This window comes from Neopelma chrysocephalum, unplaced genomic scaffold (assembly GCF_003984885.1).
Source record: "Neopelma chrysocephalum unplaced genomic scaffold, ASM398488v2 Primary Assembly neopelma1_209, whole genome shotgun sequence".
NCBI classification, from domain to species: domain Eukaryota; kingdom Metazoa; phylum Chordata; class Aves; order Passeriformes; family Pipridae; genus Neopelma; species Neopelma chrysocephalum.
The window spans coordinates 665,626-687,100 of NW_020897871.1; the positions used below are offsets into that span (position 1 = coordinate 665,626).

At 42.7% G+C, this 21,475-nt stretch overlaps 1 protein-coding gene across 1 annotated transcript; it reads left to right on the forward strand.

Moving 5' to 3' along the window:
• Positions 1-432: 432 nt before the first annotated feature.
• On the forward strand, positions 433-18,175 carry RAB43 (RAB43, member RAS oncogene family). The gene is made up of 3 exons (XM_027703183.1): positions 433-682; positions 9,311-9,494; positions 10,384-18,175. The coding sequence occupies exons 1-3, from the start codon at positions 473-475 to the stop codon at positions 10,635-10,637; spliced, it is 648 nt and encodes a 215-aa protein (XP_027558984.1). The 5' UTR covers positions 433-472; the 3' UTR covers positions 10,638-18,175.
• The last annotated feature ends 3,300 nt before the right edge of the window (positions 18,176-21,475 follow it).

Below are 21,475 nucleotides of genomic sequence, written 5' to 3' on the forward strand. Positions count from 1 at the left end.
GATCCATCGGCACCGCCAGAGCCGCCGGCCCCGCCCGCCCCGCACCACGGGCTGTGTCGCTGGACGGCGACCCGCGCAGGGACCGGGGCAGCTCCTGGGGGCGGCCGCACCCCCGGCCCGGGTGTTCCCCGGGCACAGCCGGGCCCACCGCGGTCCCAGCGGCGCCCCAAGCCCAGCCGAGCCCCGTGAGGGGCGGTGCCGGTGCCAGTGAGGGGCGGTGCTGGTGCCGGGGCAGGGGGTGCTGGGGCGGTGCTGGGGCGGGGTCGGTGCCGGGGCAGGGAGTGCTGGGGCGGGGCGGTGCCGGTGCCGGGGCGGTGCCGGTGCGGGGGTGCTGGGGCGGGGCGGGGGCGGTGCCGGGAGTGCGGGGCGGTCCCGCTCGGCCCGGGCGGCGGGCGCTGCGCAGAGCCGAGCCGAGCGGGGCCGAGCCGAGCCGGCTCCCTCGGCCGCGGGCGGAGGCCGGAGCGCGCCCGCCATGCCCGGGCTGCCTGCGCTGGGCGCCGGCCCCGACCCCGAGGAGAGCTACGACTTTCTCTTCAAGCTGGTGCTGATCGGGGACGCCAGCGTGGGCAAGACCTGCCTGGTGCAGCGCTTCAAGACCGGGGCCTTCGCCGAGCGCCAGGGCAGCACCATCGGCGTGGACTTCACCATGAAGAGCCTGGAGATCCAGGGCAAGCGGGTGAAGGTGAGCGCGGCCCCGGGCCCGGCGGTGCCCCCGGCGCAGAGCGGGGCCGGCGGGGCCGCACCGAGCCCCGCGGTGCCCCGGGCGCCGCTCCCGAGCAGCCCCGCGGGCCGGGCGCGCCCATGGCCCGGCAGCAGCGGCCACAGGGCCGGGGCGGGCCGGGGGAGAGCCCCGCCGGGACACGCCGTGCCCCCGGGCCGGGCTGGGGGAGAGCCCCGCCGGGACACGCCGTGCCCCCGGGCCGCAGCGCAGAGCCCCGGCCGCGGGCTGGTCACGAGCCAGAAGGACGCTGGGCTGTACTGTCACGTCTCCAGCAAGGGATGTGGAACGGGCAGATTGAGAGAAGCTGGCGGAGCCGTTGTTAAATTAGGCATGTTTAAAAGTCATCTTAAGACGGTGTTTACAGAGTGTCACAGGAAGTACAATTTTTACAGTTCTTGGCAAACCAGAACGATTAAACCCTAAATCTGACATCTGCTTTTCTTATGCTGGTTGTTAGAGTTAGAAAGAGGGTAGGACCTGTACCCAGTGGATCTATTCTCAGATTGTCAGTGGCACACATTCCCGACATCAGACTGGGCCTCTGAGCACGGAAGTGTGAGCAAACAGTGGGGACAAGAGGTTTAAAGCACCTGTGGTTTGTAGGGGGCTGCTGGGATAAATCCCTTCACCAGCCCCTCCAGAATGGAGTCACACAACTGTACTTCCTCACCCACTAAAAAGCACTGCGTGCACTCACTGCCTGGAAAAGATCATGGAATTGTAAAGCTTCCGGTGGCACAGAAATACAGTAATTGCACTTGAATTTTGGCCTGTGTTTACCAAAGTAAGTGTCAAAGTCCTCTATTATCTTTTTATTATAAATTAACTTTGGTGAGCAGAATATTAAGCAGAGAAAGTTGCAGAAAATGGAAGAAAGGCTCACGTTTTTTAGGAAAATAGGGGAATTAGAAGTTCCACACTCAGCAAAGGTGTTTATATTCTTGGTACTCTGACACTTTTTCCTGTCATGTCTGGCTGGGGCTAAGGAGCTGGAAAGGAAACTCAGCTTTTCTGTTTGTACTGTCAGTACCTCTCCTGCACTTTCTAGTGAGCTGGTAGGAGTGGGGGTTCTCCTTTAAGGTTGAAACCTGGCTCCATTTAAATGCTGGGCACATAAAAAGTGACAAATGTGTCTGTTCCTCCTGCCAGGGGTCTCAGCCAGAGACTTCAGGAGTAGGGCAGAACTAGCTCAGGAAATAAGCTAAAGTTCCTAGGTGTGCTTTTTTTCCTTGTCAGTACTTACACCTGAATATTCCTGTATTAGGAGTCAGTCTGTAGAAAAATCTGTGGGTTATCTCCAAGTATTTTACAAACAAAAACCGAATAAGAAAACGCAAGGTCTTGATGTTTTTTTTTTCCTTTGGATTGTTCAGTACTTCCACTTAGAAAAAAATATTGGGATGCACAGATTGAAGAGTATTTTGAGCAATACTTTAGACAAATTAATCCAACATTGTTGCTGATTTACCTCACAGACATTTTTGTCAGCTGCTGAGTCAGGCATACAACTAGAAAATGAAAACATTTGCTTAGAGGGGTTTTTTGGTTTGGTCTCTTCGGGTGTGTGGGGGGTGTGAAGTTGAAGTTGGGCTTTTCCAGTTGGATTGAGATTTCAGAGCAGTCCATCTAATTGGGTGGGTTTGCTCAGCATGCTGTTGGAAACGGGAAATAAGGAGGCATTTTATTACACTTTGGTGAGCCAGCTGACAAAGCAGGCAGGTGGGGGGGTGTTGCAGGTTGTCCAAGTCTGGCGGTGGAGCAGGTTACAGTGACTGCAGGAGGAGCACTCCAGCTCCCTGCACAGGTCATTCCCGGCCCGTTAGTAAACAAGCCCATACACGTGCTGGGTGAGAGATGCACTGTGGTTCTCATTCTTCTGCCTCAGGCACCTGAGACACACTGGTTTAAAAGGGTTTTACATAAGCTGATGATTGGGATGCCTCAAATCAAGAGACGTTCAGGATGTGTTTAAATAAGTTTGACCTTAGAGAAAGGTCCTTACAAAAGCATGCAGGGGATTCTCTGCTGCTCCAATATCGTTGGGAGTTTATGCTTCTTGAGACAGTACCTTCATAAGGAATGCAGGGACTTGTTTTCTGTTTAGCAAATGCTGCAGGAATAACAAAATCCCCGTTTTTATAAGCTCATGTTTAGTAGTCCCTTCAGAACAAGAGTGTCTATAAAAAGAGTCCCAAGGAGCTTTTGAACACTACTTGCTCCACATCCCCAGTGGCCTAAGGTTCCTTTTTAGTCAGGCTAAGGATAGTATTACAACCCAACAACACTTATTTTGAGATTGAAACAAACATTTTAAGGTTAATTGTGTCAGTGCTCCCTTCTGCTTCAGATGTTCCCATTGGAGTTACATAATGTTTCTGAAACGTTTGGAGCCCAAGGATTTTAAGTCTCACTTACTTTTGATGCATTTTGTTGGCTAAGGGAAAAGGTGCATGTTGGGATACAGAGGGTTATGGTTCTGCAAATAACTTTTTTTATTATTTATAAACTTGAGGTTTCCTTGCACCTTAAAGCTGCATTCCCTCGAGTGTCTCACATGGAGTTTCATACACTGCTGCTTCATCAGCTGCTGGGCCTGGCTGCTGTGAGCTGGGAGCTCCTGGAGGTGTTGGAGCCAGGCGGGGATTTGGCCCGTGTAGCACACTAATGGAACTTCACAGCCAAAGCTACCTGGGCTGACCACCTGGATTTTTGTCACAAAGGCAAAATCTGACCAGCATGTATCCAGAATTTCCCCATCAGCTTTATGAAATGTCTGCAGTCTATATTCTTTTAAAAATATGCTCTACTATATGCTGTCTAACTGCTTGAAATTGTGGCATAGTGCTCTCTGTAAAACCCATCCTTTTTAGCTGGCTAAATCCTAGAGTACAGACTGTAGTTCCCTAAAGTTGGTCTTGTTAATCACTTTAAAGTGTTTAAAAGTTATGTTAATCACTTAATGCACAGTGATTAAAGTCCTATTGATAAAATAATGACTTGAGTGATAGAAAGAATCTGGCAAACAGAACAAATATGTTTGGTAACTGTTACGTCACTGTAAGAAAAGATATTTATAAAATGCTGGAATCAAGATTTTACATAATGATAGGCAAGGACATTCCTAAGTCCAAGTCCATAAATCATGGTTAGTAATAACAAAATTCCTTTTCTTTTAATGAATTACCTCCTGTGAACTGATAAATTAATTGAGTATCTTTAATGTCTACTTTATGCAGTAGTATTTTACATAAACCAAATATTTTTGTCCTCCATGCTGTAGTTTTTCTCTCTCAGGATGTGTTTCAGAAAGTGGCAGGAGAGAAGAACAGTTGAAAACACATGCCTTTTATAGGAAATACTTCTTCATGTATCATTGCACTTTTTAATTTCCAAGCTTTTCCAGCCCATATGTTATCAAGATTATTGGCTTTTATTCAGGCCTCATGGCTGTAAACTGTATTCCTTTCAGAATGGGCCAAAATGTAATCTGGCCAAATTGCAAGTAATATAAAGTTATGACTTGTTAACTGTCTTGTCCCCTGACTGTTGATTTAATAATGTTGCTAAACAAATACAGGCAGAGCAATTGGTTATTACATGGAAGCAATATTATTTGATATCCAGAGGAAGTGTAGCTCTCTGTCAGCTACTTGGACACATACAAGTCTGGAGCAAATGGAAATACTGCATTCCCAACAAACAAGGATTCCTCATTCCCTGAAAATTGTGTAGGAAAACAGTTGAATGGAGCAGTTCATCCTGACTGTGTATGAATGTCACTTTAAATTGAAATACACTGCCATAGAGATGTTGCTTTTGGGAAAAACTGCATAGATGAAGTTGCAAGACATCCAGTAAGTGTTTTTAGGAGCAAGTGTTGTGATTTGCCAGCCTACAGAAATGTATATTGCTGTTTGCCATTTGAGATGACAGGATTCAGACACGGTCAGTTGGTTAAGATTCTTTTAGCACAGTCTTTGTGTCCAGTATTTCACTACTGGGAGATTTTATGGAAGTTGCTATATTGTCACAAAAGTGACATTTCTATTTTTGTAAAGAAAGATATCAGCTGTAGGATGTACTTATTTATTACTTATGATGCTTCAGAAGCAAAAGTAAAACTGAACTCCTGTGATACTTTAGAAGAATCAGGAGAGTACTTAATAAATTATGTAAGAAGTAAGGGAGGGAGAAATTATTTAATGTGTCTTGAGGCCATCTGTTAAGCATTAACCTTTGATAAACAATATGTTCATCAATGCAAGAAGAATCCCCATGACCCATTGGATATGCTTGTTTACGATGCTCTTTGGTTAACCTGTCACTCACCATTTTCACCACTCTGTTCCTGTAGTTCAAAACCTGCTTTCTGTGGGCCTAACCAGACATCCCAGAATGATCTTCCAGAGACCCACCTTAAACGTTACCACCTGTTTTCCTCAGTACATCCAGCTGACACATCCTTGTTTCAGTTTTTCTCTCCTGTGCCACCACGAAGGGCCTGGCCCTTGTCCGTGGCACCCTGCCCGTGGGTTCTGGGCAGCAGCTCCCAGGTGTGTCCATCCCTCCTGTGCCTGCAGCTCGGGATGCTGCCAGGAATGCTGGCTCCCGTTCAGCTGCCTGCAAGGACCCCCAGGGCCTCTCCAGCACAGCTGCTCCCAGCCACTCACACTCCTGCACCCCTGGGAGGGGCAATGCCAGACACTCCCCGAGGGCTCCTCCCCAACAGGAAAAGATGAGAAAGCAAACAGAAAAAGATGGTCAAGGCTTTGTCTAATGTACTTATGAGGATTATATGGAGTCACGAAAAGTGACTATTATCACAGGAGATAATAGTTCAGCACTGTGCTATTCAGTGCCAGCCAGTGCTAAGGGCTCTGCTGTCCAAAAAACTCGAAGCTCAAAGCAGATCAAAATAACCAGCTTTTGTAAGTAAATGTGTATTCAATGGTGAAACAATTAGCACAAGAAAGGTGGCTCCTTGTCTTTGTTCAGCTTGGAGTATTATGTCATATTCCTTCTGAACAATGGGTATTTATTCCCTGGTTTTTATCCTGTCCTCATTGGTTACTACTGGTGGTCCCCTTGAAGGCCTGGCACCAATCTTTTGTTTCATAGGTGTTTTTTCTTAGTATCCTCAGATGAATTCAATACAGTTCTCCAGCAATCCCAACTTCTTTCTCACACCAAAATTGTTGTGAAAGTAATGACAAAATCAGGAATTGCTTCAAAAAGTTACTGAGTGACAGATGTGGCTTCTATCATGTTATTTACAAAGTTGAAGCACTTAAATCGAGGAAATAAATAATTAAGGACTTTGTGTCATATACTGCATGTCATATACTAATACATAGAATACATGATCACACTACACTGTGGCTAGTACAGTTCATTTGGTATTTGATTTTAACATTTAAGTTACACTGAGGGACTTTTGAATGAAAAATACTAAGACTATATTTTTTCCAAGGAATTTGTAATTGTTGTTCTTGTCAAGAGTTAAATGCTTGTAAATATAGTGTAACAGAAAGACTATATAAAATTTTTACTACAAAATGGCTATTTTAAATTATAGTTGTGATTGGTATTTACATATAGTTGTCATGTTTCTTTTTCAATAGAATTTGAAATGAATCTCTGTGCACCTGCTGGAGAAAATAGTGTTTACTTAGGAGCAGAACTGGTATTTTTGTAATGACTTAAATTATATTTTTTAATCATGCATTAGATTGATCAATACTGTATGGAAATATTTTTCTGGGAGTTTTCTAAAGATGCTGTCAAGCAAACTAGCTATATTTCGCCCTTAGAAATACAACTTGCTTTAAATTAAGTCATCTGGTTCGTAGTACTTGCTGTGTCTGCAGTGTCTATTCTTAATGATTTAAAATAAGACAGTTATTCAAACTTCAAACAGTGTGACAGGACAGGTTTTCAAGCTTCCAAATTGTGGGAAGCCCTTGCTGACAGTATTGCCTTGGCTTGGCATAAATCAGTCGTTAAACTGTGCCTGTATCTGGGTGATTTTCCCTGGAACAGGGAGCACTCACCTGGCTCCCTCTGCCCACAGAGGGGATGGAACAGGGCCAGGCACTGTGCCAGCTGCTGTATGTGTTTGCAAAGAAGGGATCTGCTCAGGGTCTAATACATCCTGGAGCCTCAGCAAGGAGAGCAAAGCCCCACAAACTGAAGATCATGTGAAAAGCTACCTGATTCAGAATCCTTACACAAGAGGAGTGACAAGTAGGGGAGCACAAAACTCAAGTGCCTGAGCTTACCCAGAGGATGTGGACTGGGAGGAAAGGTGCTCTTGTTTGCTCTTGGGTGCTGTTTGAGCTCCTGAGAAGGTCAAAACTGTGCTCTCTGCTGTTCCCAGCAGGACTCTGAAGGCTTCAGCAACTTTGTACATTTGTGTGAACACAAGACACAAATGTTTGAATTAAACGTGTAGGGGAGTGCTGTGAGATCTTGCTAGTGACATTTGGAGGTTGTTCTGTCACTACTGTAGAAATTGGGAAGGACCAGAGAAAGACAAATGTTGTACTCGCCTTTAGAAAGGGCAAGAAATCCTGGGATGGCTGATCAGATTCATTTTGGTCCCTGGGAAAATCATGGAGCAATTCTGTCTGGAAGAACTAAGTTTTTTGACTCCACTTAAAAGCAGTTGGCTTTGTCACCTCCCAGAGTCTGTCCCAACCTCAATAATTCTGTGATTCCTATGGAATGTACTTATACAGAGGTTTTCAAAATCCAGCATACAGCACTGGCTTGCTGAGTCACTCTGCACTTTCATTTATACCATGTGAAAAGTGTGAGCTCAAACAATTTTATTTTTTAATTTAAAAAGTTTCTAATTTGTCTGTATGCACAGAATCACTCATGATGATGAGTAATCATCATTAGCCTTGTTTTGCACTTGACCTAATCAAGTATTGAGATTTAAAACTATGTAGCAGACACAAAGGTCTAGTGGGGAGACTCGAGTGCAGAGATCAAATGTAAACCTGTCCTGAACTTCCCTGTCTCCAGCAATTGCTGCTGACTGCTCTGAATCATTATCTGTTCCATTAATAATCATTACTTTGTGGTTTTCTGAGTCCATTACAGTCCCTTCCCATTCTCTGAGAAAACTCTTACCAGAACTGAGAAGTCCTTTTAAGCTGTACAAATATCATTTGGGATCTAAATGCTTGGTTGGCACAGGAAATGAGATCTCATCAGTACAGCCTTTTCCAAAGGGAAAGTTACTGCTCAAAAGTGCAGGAGTCAGAAGATAGAAAGAAAATGCTATTGTGCAAAATAAATAAATAAATGATTCCATATTATTTGATGTAAAATATCACTGACACATTATATTGTGTCAGCTCTTTACAATAAGGAGGTTCAGAGAGAGGGGAAACAATAAATAATAGGTCCACACTTTGGGTGGATTAAAAACCCCAGAAGTATTTGCTTATGCTCTGTCTCATAAGAAGAGATGCAGAGTATAAGGAATGGCACAAAAAGACAAGCAGTGGTCTCTCACTTATCATTTGGGATAGAGAAGTGAAAGTATAACAGAGGGACTGAAAATATAAAATTTATAAAAGGAAATTCTTTGGTTTCATTGCTACTATATATTGAAGACAAGAGCTTTGAAAGATTCAAAAAGGATTAGAGATTTATATGGAGGATGAGAACATCCACAGTTACTTCAGATTAAAAGATCCTGGACTACAAGCCATCATATTCCAGGACATTAGACAACCTATAAAACAAGAGGATTTAGAAAGAAATTTTCCCTATGAGCAGGATATTGTGTTTGTCCACTCTGAGTTATTTGACTTCTTCCTCTGGAACATCTAGTACTGGGAACTCAAACCCTGATACTAAACTCATAATTCTTACGCTGCTGGATTTGGGCAAAAGTGTGTAAGCCTTCCTGCCCTGATGTAATGTCTGTTCTACTACCTGGAAAAGCACAGGTGACTAGCCTGACTCAAACTTTGACCTTACTGAAACCTAGAATTGCTGGCTTTTCATTTATACACTTTTATCTATATTCTTTGAATTGTCTCATATTTCCTTCTAAAACAGCATCAGTGCTCTCAGGTGATGTGAGCACATCCTGCTCCAGTCGTTCCTGCCCCCGTAGCAGAACTGGCAAACCCACAGCAGTGCCACAGGTGATATTCCAGTGAAAAACTACCTGTAGTTTCTGTGACACACCAGATGAACTGGAGTGGCTTTGCTATGGGGAAACATCTTGTTGTGCTGACTGTGCCAGAGGAGGTGACAAAGGGCTAGGGCTGGACACACAAGAGATAATTTCATAATCTGCCACAGAAGAAGCTCACTGCAGGAACACAGTGTGTCCCAACTGATACAGATATAACCTTTCAGCAGCTAAGTTCTCAGCATGTATTACATATATGTATGTTTATATCAAGGTTCTCAAGCATATATTGTCATCATTCTTCAATCATGAACAAAAGACTAGAAACACGTGGTGCCAGAATTCATTATTTCCCCAGGAGAGCGATCTGGGGTGCTGTCCCTGGGTCCAGCAGAGCTGGCTGGCCCGTGTCTCACTGTCCCTGTTTCATCCAGCTGCAGATCTGGGACACGGCCGGCCAGGAGAGGTTCCGCACCATCACGCAGAGTTACTATCGCAGCGCCAACGGGGCCATCCTGGCCTATGACATCAGCAAGAGGGGCTCCTTCCTGTCCATCCCTCGCTGGATCGAGGATGTCAGGAAGTACGCCGGCTCCAACATAGTGCAGTTACTGATTGGTGAGTTCAAAACATTCACGCCAGCACTACAGCCCACTACTGCTCAATGTAATTATTGACAATACTTGTTTAAGGTGGTTAGAATTTTATGTCTGGTTGAAGTTAAGATGCAAGCAATAGATCTGATTGGAAATATGACCATTTTTTTTTAATTAGAAAGCACTGATTCACCCAAACAGAAATGTTTTGCTTTGATTAACTTATGTTAAGAAGTAGCCAGCTTTGAATCCTTTGCATCTCCCTTGGTGGAGAACTGAGTGCCCAGGATTTCCAGGTTCCGAGGCACAGCTGCTGTGGAGATGTTCTCATGATAAAGATCCCAAGGTTTTCAGGGCCCAGAGAAGCTCTGTCATAGCAAGCACTGGAACACCCACACGCTTCAGCAGACAGGGGATTTTGGAAGGCCTTTGGGGCAGTCAGGGTGTGTCAGTTCTCTGCTGGAAGTTTTGCTTCCCAGCCCCAATGTTTTGGACTCAGACATGGCTCTCGGGGCCATGTCCATTAGACCTGCTAATGGAACAGCAGTGCTATTCTGATTTCCCTAGGGCCCAGCAGACAGCTGCTGCTTTCACAAGATGGTTTCAGCTTTCATTTCTAGCCCATTTTAATTTTGTTAAGGTCTGCAGCCACCACTGTTCAGTTACTTTTTCTGTCCTATGAGTCACACAGAAATACAGGTTGGAAGGGGCTTACGAGATTATGCAGCTCCAACCTCCTGCTCAGAGCGAGGCCAATGGCAGGTTGGTGAGGGCCTTTTCAGTCAAATTTTGAAAACCCCCATGAATGGAAATCCTGCAGCTTCCCTGGGCAACCAGAGAACCTCCAGCTACACGCTTCCTGTGGCATAAACAGTCATTATAAATTACTCTGTTGTTTCCTTCCCTCCCAGGAAACAAGTCTGACCTAAGTGACCTTCGAGAGGTTCAGCTGGAAGAGGCCCAGAGCCTGGCTGAACACTATGACAATATCATCTGTGCCATCGAGACCTCTGCAAAGGACTCCAGCAACGTGGAGGAGGCGTTTGTGAAGATGGCCACGGAGCTCATGATGAGGCACGGCGGGCCCATGTTCAGTGAGAAAAACACTGACAGCATCAAGCTGGACAGCAAAGACGTTGTGGAAGGCTGGGGGTGTGGTTGCTGATAAGAGCTAGGTGATATCCCTGACTTTACCGGAATTTAGATGGTGCTTCACCCTAATGCTGAGTAGCATGGTAGCCATACTCTCCTCCTCCTGTGAAACCAGCAATTTTGTAGAAATTAGACACAATCCTGTTTGCTTTGGTGTCTTATTTTTAAAAAGGGACTTTTGAGAGGTAGTCCTGAAAGTCAAACCCTCTGAAAAACTTACTTAACATTTGTCCCCACTGTTTTATTTTCTGTAACCTTCATACGAGTTACAAAAATGGCAGAAACAGCTTTGAACTGGTGATGTGGGGTGGGGAGACAGGTGGCTGGGGAAGAGACATGCAAAGCCAAAGTTCTGAAACATTTAGCACGGGACTGTTGGCAAAGGAGGTCCCTTTTGAAAAAGGCAATCTTGACAGTGTCTCTTGAAATCCTCAGCACTCCAGTAGTGACCAAAAAGTGACGATGTCTTTGATAAAGGTATTTCAAGTGTCATAATCCCCAGCATTTTGATTACAGGACCAAATAGCAGGTACCTGTCCTAGGGCATAGACTGCTAGTTACTGTGGAACAGGCCCAGGTGGGGAAGCCTTCTCTCAGGTTTTGTGATGATTTTAAGTTATCGTTTTAACAGAAGCAAAATCAGCCCGAGCAATATCACGACTTACTGTCAAGCAGGATTGGACCAGGGTAGTTATTTCCATACAGCCTCGAGGAGAGGGTAGATGCATTTCATTTGTTATTATTTGCACAATGATAGCTCCTTTTTCCTAGTGGGTATCACTGAGGTTTTGCCCTCAGGTCTCATAATTTCATTTCACAGTTCAAGACCTGCAGCACTGGAAACAGGAACTGGAGAAACCTTGAGCTGACTGTAGCCACGACCTCTTGCCATGTGCCTAATGGTCATTTACAGGGTTAATTCTGGTCATACATTTGACATTATGTTACCAGAGTGTTCATTGCTTAAGTGGCATAAGTGGATTTGATTTTTGTAATGGTTTTGTTTTTTAAACCATCTCTTTAAATACCAGATGGGTATATAATAGGAAAGAAGAGCTCAGAGTAGCTGTAAACTGCATGCATTGCAACTTCTTAGCTGTGAGAAACCAGCGCCTTTTCGAGTGATTCCCTCCCAACTTTGAACCCAAATGTTTCCCTATCACAAGTTACCAGTTGCTTTTCATTTCATGAAAACATTCATCAGGAAAAATCTTTCATTGTTGATCAAAAGTCTACATTGTTAAGTAAAATTGATTTAATACTCCAGCTACACCCAGTTCTTTCAGATTTGGCTCTATAGTGTGTGGTAGGTGCAGCTGAAGTACTGATGGCAGCATCCTCTGGGTTTACACTCAGGCACCTTACAAAAAGGGAGCAGGAGCAGGAAGATTTTTAGCTCTGCCAGTAAAGCAGTGGTGTTCAGGGATGGCAAGTGATTTTTGCAATTCTGATAAGATGAAGGAGCTCATTTTCAGAAAGCACCCACTTCAAGTCATCATTTGTCTCTTTTGAAAAATCTTGATCAAAAAGGACTTGAATTGTTCTGCTATTAGGGCTGCACCAGTTTAGCCATTCAACATATCCAGTGTCATGAAAATTAGGAAGACTTAGGAAAGGGCTAATGGATACTAATTTTAATACTACTCATCTTCCTGTAGAAAATATTAAACCATTCTCGAGTCTTTCTGGTTTTTTAAACTATGAGGTAGATAATTGAGGAGTAACATGCTTTGTAGCCTATTTGCTTCTAATCTGAGGGGTTAGTTTTCAGGTTTTACAGTTTTAAGAGTGAAAGGGCCTTACCTTTTTCAATTGGTATAGTTTTCACGATTCTAATATTTTATGTGGAAGAGCAGGCTGACCTGCAGTATTTGGTAGTATTTTTGGATAGTTTTCCAGGACATTCCCATCTCTCCTACATCCAAAGATAACAGGCAATAAGTTGTCCGGCTAGGCACTGAAAATGAGAATTGTCCAAACTCTGCATTTGTTATCCTACTCTCAGGAGAAACTGTGAAGACAGTCCAAGCTGAAACTCAGTCCTGGTGAGTGCTCTTCTTCCTAGTTAGATGGTCCTGAGATAGAGAATACTCAGAAGCATTTGACTTTGTGTCATGACACATTACAGTTTACATGTGTAGGTCATAGTCCTGCAGTTCTGTGTGCGTGAACATGGACCCCCAGATAAGCTCAGCCTCCCACTATTTGCAGGATTAGTGCCAAATTATTTAATGCTGATAAAAATTCACACGCATTTAAGAACAGTATTGCTGCTACTCAGACTGAAATCCATAGTTTACATAGTAACTCATGGAAAACTGGAACAAGGTGCAAAATGAACTGAAATCCTGCTTCCAGTGCAGTCAGTGAATGATTGTGTTTTTACAGTAGATGAAGAGATGAGGAGTTATTGATCCATTTTCTTAGTTTGGAAGTTTGTTTAGTAAATAAGCAGAATTAACCCAGGCACTATGCTTCTCCTTACAATTTGCCTGGATGTATCTCTTAAACTACCCTCGAAGGTTGAGACTCTGTCTGCAGGTTATTCTGGTTCAGTCACAAAATGTGCAATGCAGCAGCAGGGACGTGTTTGCTGTGTTTTCCAGTGAAGGCACCGACTCTGATTAGTTTGCATTTTGCTGTAGAAAACTAAGACTCTGGCTTGCAATCAGTTTTGTCTTTTGGCTCTACTGTGTTGTAACAAGTGTAATACAAGTTTGCATGCCCTCCTAACTGAGCACAAGGGAACAAAGAAATAGACTGAAGGTCTGGTTTATTTTTTAGTCAGGGGCAGCTCTGAGTGATGGTGCTCGAGCTGTGAGTAGTTCAGGTTTATTTTGATAACCAAACCTTTTCTCTGCCCATTGCAGTAGCACAGCACTCACTAGACTGAGAGCTTCTTGACCAAAATGAACAGTAAGTGTAACTTAGAGCTTTTCACTGCCCTGCTGAAGACTTTCCTAAACCTGTAACTCACACCGAGCTGTGTAATTCAAGCATTAGGAAGACAGTGCTGTTGGTTTAGTTCCACTAATCCTATTGAAACCAAAAGGGTACCTGGGAGAAGAGAGTAGCTATAAACCTGCGATTTACGGGTAAAAACCTGAGTTTCAGATCTTAGGTTACAAATGTGCACTGACGTACATCGAGTGAATAATTCAGTAGTGCATGTTCAGAGTTCACAGCATAAACATTTGCCAAGAAACCTGTTTACTGGCAGTTGAACATTAACGAGAGTATGGTGCAGTAATTGCTTTTAAGCAGATCTCCTTGGCTGACCATGTGTTTGCATTAGTATTTATCATTTATTTTCGGCAGTGCAAAAATATTACAAAAGCACAGAAGGGGACGTTGATCCCTGCCTTGTAACACTTGGGAGTGGAATGCAGAGGCAAATACTGAAATGAAATCATCAGCACAATGGTTCCCAGGAGCGTGGGCTTTGTTACCCTTTGTATTGATTTTGTTTTAAGCTAATTTCATCTCCAGTTACTCATCCAATCCATCATCACGGATGGAACTTGTACAAATATTTAGAATTTTGTAAATACAATCCAAATAAATGTCAGCCCAGAAACCTGCTAACATTGGCTTTGCAAAACAAAATTTGAAAAAAATTGAAAATACCTAAGATCAGAGGAAATGTCCTAATGATTTTATCCCTCTCACTGGAGTGGAAAGCAGGTTATTTTGGGAGGTAACAGTGCAAACTAAATGAAGCCCAGCTAATACTGCTAATAGATTTCCAAGAACTTCACCAAAGTGGAGCTCTTGCTCATTTTCTTTCTTTGCCTTTAAAACTCATACTGATTTGAAGAACAGAGCTGCAATATCCCTGCATTGCTGCAGTGGTACCTCACAGTGTTGATCCACCCACACAGTAACTCCCTTAAATACCATTAAAGCCTTCCCTTGGTTTGCCCCAGGATCCATTGGCCCACTGAGATTTACACTTTGTTCATCTCAGTCCCAGCCAGGGGACCATTTGAATGTCTTCTGCTGTCTCACACCAGTACTGAGGGAACTGGGAGGTAAAATATCATTAGTTTCTCTGCGTGGGATTGTTTTACTCAATGGTACAGTGAAAGTCTCTTTAAATCAAGATGAATTAATATGTTATTTCCTCAATAGAAGTGGTTTCTCTTTACCTATCCTGCTGCCAAAACATTTATATATTAACAGACCACTGAAGTTTACCCTATGGTTTTGGGCAAACAGTGTGCTGGAGGAAAATGAAGTGAGAACAATACATGCTTTGTGAACCTGAAAAATAAAGTTCCTCTCCCTCTGGTACCTTCCAACGATGGGGAGTGCTCAGTCTAACCCCTGTCAGGCATCCTCACAGAATGGTGGTTCTTGGAACTGAAAGGAAATTAATCCCAAAGTTTGGGCTAATCACCCTAACCACTTAATTTTCCTTGCTCAAATGATACTAGGTTGTTTTATCAACTAAAAGGCATTCTGTATTTACAAATTAGGCAATAAAAGATGCCAGGTTGTTAATATAGATTAATAGTTACATTTTACTACAGTTATATGAAGTATAGTGACTTTAAGAGTCACAGAGCAGAGTCCTTGATGATGGGGCTGTTCTTAGATTTGACAGTTCTTTTCCATGCTGTAAGAAGGGATTCATAGATTTGTGAAATGCTGTCTCAGTTTGATTTTTGTACTGTCTGTAGTAGTGCTGATCATCCCACTGTGATTTTAGTTAGAGAAGCAGCCTCCTGGGTATCTTGGTTTTTACTGGCCAGGTAACATTAGATTATTGAACTGGGTTATAGAGCAAAAAATCTCAAATGGAAGCATTTCATTGCAATCTCTGCTGCGTACTTTAGGAAAAACTCCAACTATTCCACAGCTAGATGTTCTGGTTTCCAGCACAAGGTTAGCCCTCTGCATCTTCTTTATCATTTCAGTTTAGTTTACTTGGAAAAGAGCAGGGTTACAAAATCAAACCAACCCAAATATATAGTTGCTCTCCATGGAATTGTTGCCAGAGGTTAGATAAAAATAGCCAGGATACTCTCCTGTCCTGATCTTAGTATGACAAATTTCATCATTTTTAGGGTGACTGAAATATGTTAAAATGCACTTTAAAAATAATCCTTTGAAGCATAAAAGGGTTGCAGGGTTTTTTTCACTGTGTCTTTTTTAACAAGGGTTTCTGTTACTTGAATGCTGATAAAGGCAGTTCCCTGTATTACATAAGTAACTTCAGGCATCACTGAAGACAGTCAGCAGTTGTCTTGTTTTTCCATGTGAGTCAGTGGCCATGGAAGACAAGGGAACAGGAGAACTTCACAAGAATGAGGAAAGTGAAGCCTGAGTAACAGTCAGGGAAGATTTTCTATTTAGTCTGATGAAATGTGTTAGGTGTAATCAGTGCTTACTCAGTTCAAAGGAGATCCTTTCCTTCCCAAAGGTAAAATAAAGCACTACTCAAGGAGTTACAGGTTTTCCTCTTTGCTTTTTGTACCACTGAAATTTGACTGCTTTCTGTACTGAAGAAGAGTGGTCTGCTAAGAACTAGTTAAGTGTATGGTAACAACAGAGTTTAACATTTGGAGAGCTGTTAAATTGGCTTAAAGTTGTATTTAGGACCTAGTCCTTCCATTATGAGGTTAAAAAACTTCTCTCTCCCCTAGGACACCATTTGAAAACCTTTAGAAGATCCAAGATTGTACCTTAATAAAAATTTCTTGAGGCTTTCTTTATCATTAAAAAGTCACTTTTCATGTTTCTTTTGGAGGACATTTTTAGACTTGATTATTTCCAATTTTATTATCCAACCAAACTGCTGACACTCATTGTGCTTTTTCTCAGCCTCTAATTTAATGGAATAATGAGGATTAACCTTCCTCTCACGAAGCATTTAAGCTTTCATAAGAACATACGAAACACACACCTTAGCATTAACTACTCTGTAGGAGTTTAAACCTCAGTTTCCTCCCTGTAGCTAGATAAAAAAGATCCACATTGCTGTAAATTTTATCTTAGAGACCAAAATTGTGGCAACCTAGCAGTTTTAACTTCTAATTGTTCAATCAATAAAAAAAGGTTACGGCACAAAGATTATCTTCTCCAGATAACAGCAGAGGAAAACTTCAAAGAGAAGACTGTATTTCGTTAGAAACTGTCCTTTTTAAGGCTCCTGCCCCACATAATCTGTGTATCTCCAAAAGCCAGTCTCCTTCTAGTAACCACCTTTACACTGCACTGGGATGTGGAACATGTGATGATCAACACCCTTTCCTTCTGCAGTAAATGCTCTGAGCAATATGGATTCCTCTGAAGATGTGGGGGAGTGATTTTGGGTACCTACACTATCGTATGTGAGAACAAGGGTATGGAAGGCTGTCCTCTGAACACGGCATGCAAACTTGTCTTGACAACTTGAAGGTATTTTTTAAAAGTGAGCCAAGAGCTGCATTTTCTGAGACATTAAAGCTGCAGACAGATGCCTGTCAACGTCTTCAAAAGCATCTCGGTACCGTTGCAAAAAAAGCACAAAACTTTTATGGAAGTGGTTTTGCACTAAAGGGAATCAGAGAAAAAAAACATTAATGTGAAAGGCAGAGCATCCTGATTATTCTGCATTTTTCATCTTCATTCCCTAAATGCTGTGCATAAAGGAAGCATTTTTTCCCCTTTATAAATGATATTAAAATAGATTATTCTAGGTGTGAAAAGTAGTTCGATACTTGACAAAATAAAATGCTATATATGTTTTCTTGAGAGAGTGATAATATTGCTGAGGAGAATAACTTTGCAAATAGGGTTTGGTGGGGTAGGATCAGGGATTCCCCAGAGTTGTGTTGGAATGGTGTGACACACACGTACCATTCCCAAACCCGGGAAGGCCAAGGGATGAGACCAGACCCTGTCCTGCCTGCCAGACATAAAGTAGATACAGACATCTACTGAGCAGAAGGTGAATTTAGTTATTTGTAAGTGTTTTTAAAGATTTCTATTTTCTAAGTCTGTAAGGAGAAATTATTTCTGACAGTCAGATATGCTCAGTGCTGTCAACCAGCTTTTCCCTCTTCCGTGCCTCACTCGGTGACCTAACAGGTACAAAGCCCACAACTCCAGAGACAGGGAGCATTCCAGCCAGGCTGGCTCACACACCTGTTGGGGAGAAGGTGAAAATCTCTAATTCATATTGAATTCATTCACTGCATTCCAAAATTATCTGAGGGGTTTGGATGATAACAGTGTTAAAATGATTCTGCATTTTCTAGCACAAATATGTTGCTGTTTTTCAAGGTTCCTTCAAGAGATGCCAGCTGTACATTTCTAATCATCAGTAACTATTTTGCTTTGAAACTTTCTTATCACAATACTGTCTAGATCATTTGGAATATGAGGAGACAAGGGAGCAAGCTTGCATACTATGGTAATTTTTTATACTTTACCTTCATCTATTTATGAATTTATTATGAAAAGTATTTTTAAACATATGAAACCTGCTTTTGTTGTGAATTTTAGCAACGTAGTGGATACATTGTACTGTGTATCATTAAAAAGGTTTAATTAAAGTAAACTTTGCAATTAATATCTTTTGTTGTTATTTTATGCATGTACCTTGTTGTGATATATTATCAGAAACAAAATCAAGTTTTAGGAAGTTATGTATCCTGTTCTACAGTGATGTACGGTCTGCTTTTACACAAGATATGACCTAATGTACCCTTCATTAAACAAATGGTGCTTAACTCTCTTCCTCTTATCCTTACAACTGTCCATCCTTCCAGAAATGCATGCACTTTAAATTGCTTGAGTTAGTAAGCTCTGCAGCATAACTGTCTGGAAGATTAAGAATTAAAACCAAAATTTTCAGTGTTGGAGAAGTGCAAATAACTTTTTCAGTGCTTGCAATTAAGTGTAAACAATGTAGTTGCAACTGTACCTTCCCAAGGGAACATTTAGATCCTGGATTTTATTTAATTGTTGTAAATTAAACAAAGAAACACCCCTTTCTTTTTGCTTGGCTCGTTAATTCTAACGTCAGCAGATGCAATTTTTGATCCGCAGGAGCCAAATCCTGAATTGTTTGGTTCTGTATTCAGTCTGTGACTTCAGTAACAGCCTCAGATATCAAACCAGCAAGGTGTCAATGCAATGGCCATGCTCTAAAGCTGGCTCCTTAGAGTGCTGGCTGCAGCTGAATTTGTTAGTTAATTCTCTTATAATGACACTTTCTTTGCTACTGAAACATTCTGATCCATGTCACTGGTGTGCACAGTGCTGTAGAGAATTGGTGTGAGAGAGAAATACTGCAGGTGTCATGTTTAACACAGAAATACTGGAGGTGTCACGTTTAACACAAATACTGCAGGTGTCATGTTTAACACAAATACTGCAGGTGTCATGTTTAACACAGAAATACTGCAGTTGTCATGCTCAGCACAGACCTACTCTTTGCAGGGATTGACCTTTATTTTCTCATGTGTTCTGCACATCTGTCCCAGAGTTTATAAACATGAGGGGGGTGTGAACCAACCTTTCCCTGTGTTTTTTGGTATGCTGTGAATTCCAAGGCTGTGATATGAGGACAAAGGTAACAATTTACAGAAAGCTGGGTTTCTTTTCTGTAAATACCACCATTATTATAATACAGTCCTAGAACAGAACACGTAGAGCAGTTCCCTCTAAACCTGTAACACCCTTGGCCCTCAAAAGCCAGGCTGTGCTTTCCCAGCACACGCCACTGATGAGGCAGTGCTGTGTCACCTCGGGTGACCCTTGGAACGTGCCTGTCCTGCTGTAATAAGCTCTCCCAGTATCCCCAGAGCAGAGGACACACACCTGTGTCAGCACAACTAACTGGTGCCAGAGCTGCATAGGGTCATCTCCCAAAGCACGGAGTGACACGCAGAGCACAGCTCTGACTGAGCAGGAGCACCATGGGGTGTGGCCACATATCCCCCCAGGACACCCCCAAAAATGTGAACCAGTCATAAAAGATTATGTGGAGGGAAAGAAACACACACTGGACAAAACTGATCCCCTGCTCTGATCTCTGCTGCCTCATCATCTCCGTGTGTGTCAAATTAAATCCATATTGTTAACAGGTCTCAGTAACTTGAATTTATCATGGAAAACAACCCTGACAACTGTTTAGTGCCTTATTATAAGTGCATATGACAAACACTTTAAAGTGCCTTTAGTTGCATTTCTAGGAACTCTCCCTTGAATTCTCTAGGAATATGGAATAGTTTGGATACAGGAGGAGATCTACACACACTACAACCATTTTTTATTTGCTGTTAGTGAGGTCAACTGACCTTCATTATGTAGCTTGTACCTGCAAAAAAAAAATCCATATTTTTTATAGTCTAAATTCACTGAATATTTTTTCTCCCCATATGTGGTCAGAAGCTTAGCTGTTAAACTAGCAGAAAGCATATTCCCAGATACACTTCCATAAAACAAGACACCAGTCCCAAATCCTATTGAAAATCCACTTCTTATTCTGAGATTCTTACCCGTGCAACAGGTGCTGCTTCAGCTTCAGAAAGAGGTCAGTAGATAAACCTGTGTAAACCTTGCTGGATGTTAAACTGCAAGGCATGTTTAGCACCATCCTAGATTCCAGTTCTGGATTCTGAGCTTGGCATACAAGACCAACACAATATTTTCATTGAAACCAGCTGAGTCTTAGGTGGTCTCAATTACACAAAGTAACCCCACCTGTGCTATTTTGAATCAGCACCAATTTATTTTACTCACAGAAATGACCATAGAAACACTTTTTCCTGGAACATTTAAATTGGTAGGCTGTTTCAGTCCACGTTGAAAACAGGATATATTTCATCCCCCAAGAATTCATCCTTGTCTAGACAAAAGATTTTAATACAGACTGTGTAAGATACGCTGACATACCATACAATCAAGACAGTTAGTACCCATTTCTCTTCAAGTTACAGAACATACAAGCACACCACTGAGTTTCAAAGAAACTCTTGTCATCCTGGCTTCTTCCCTTTGACACTAAAGGAAAGAGATTTATACCTCTTTCAGCAACTGTCTGCTGTGTGTAGTGTTACTCAGGTCACTATTTCTTCCTTCCTTTAATCCCTGGGGAGACTGGGCAGGGGAACAAAATGGCTGCACTGCACTGGGCATCACAATATGGAATTCTTGCTTTTAACCAGACACAGTTCTGCTGACACTGGAGTGCTGAAATCCATGGGTTGAGAAGGCATGACCAGGATACCACATCCACCTCTGCCAATCCATCCAGCCACTGAGAAAACAAACTCACATGCTCCAAGGTCTTTCAACTGCGCATCCTTTCCTCATTTTACAGAAATCTGTGGCATGTTGATTCCATGCCACAGTTGATTATTTTCTTGCTGAAGAAAGCCCCAACAAATGGAAATTTCATAAAGCACACAAATCCTAAACCTAAAACACAGCTTTTACTAAAACCAGCAGTTGGGAGAGGATTCAGAGCACCACACTGAGCTCCCCTCACACTCCTGGGCCACGATTTCAGTCACTGACAGGAAAAACTCACCAAGGGCTGTGCACTGGTTTTGAAAGGGTGCAAACGAGAGGCTGCCAGAATTATGAGTGAACACTCTTCATCTGCTATTTTTCACTCATTTTGGCTTTTTGAGGTTTGTCAAGCCTATATTGCCACCGAGCTGGAGTTCAGTCCACTGAGCTGGAGAACCTGAAATACCCTCAGCCTTGGAGAACTGCATGGGGGCAGTGTTTTACATTTCACTACTGGTATGACACAGAAAAAGAAGAAAAACATAACGGGGGGGAAAAAAAACAGGAAACGGGAAGAAAAGGGAATAAAAGTAGAAAAAAGGGCGGAAGGAGGGAGAAGGGGGG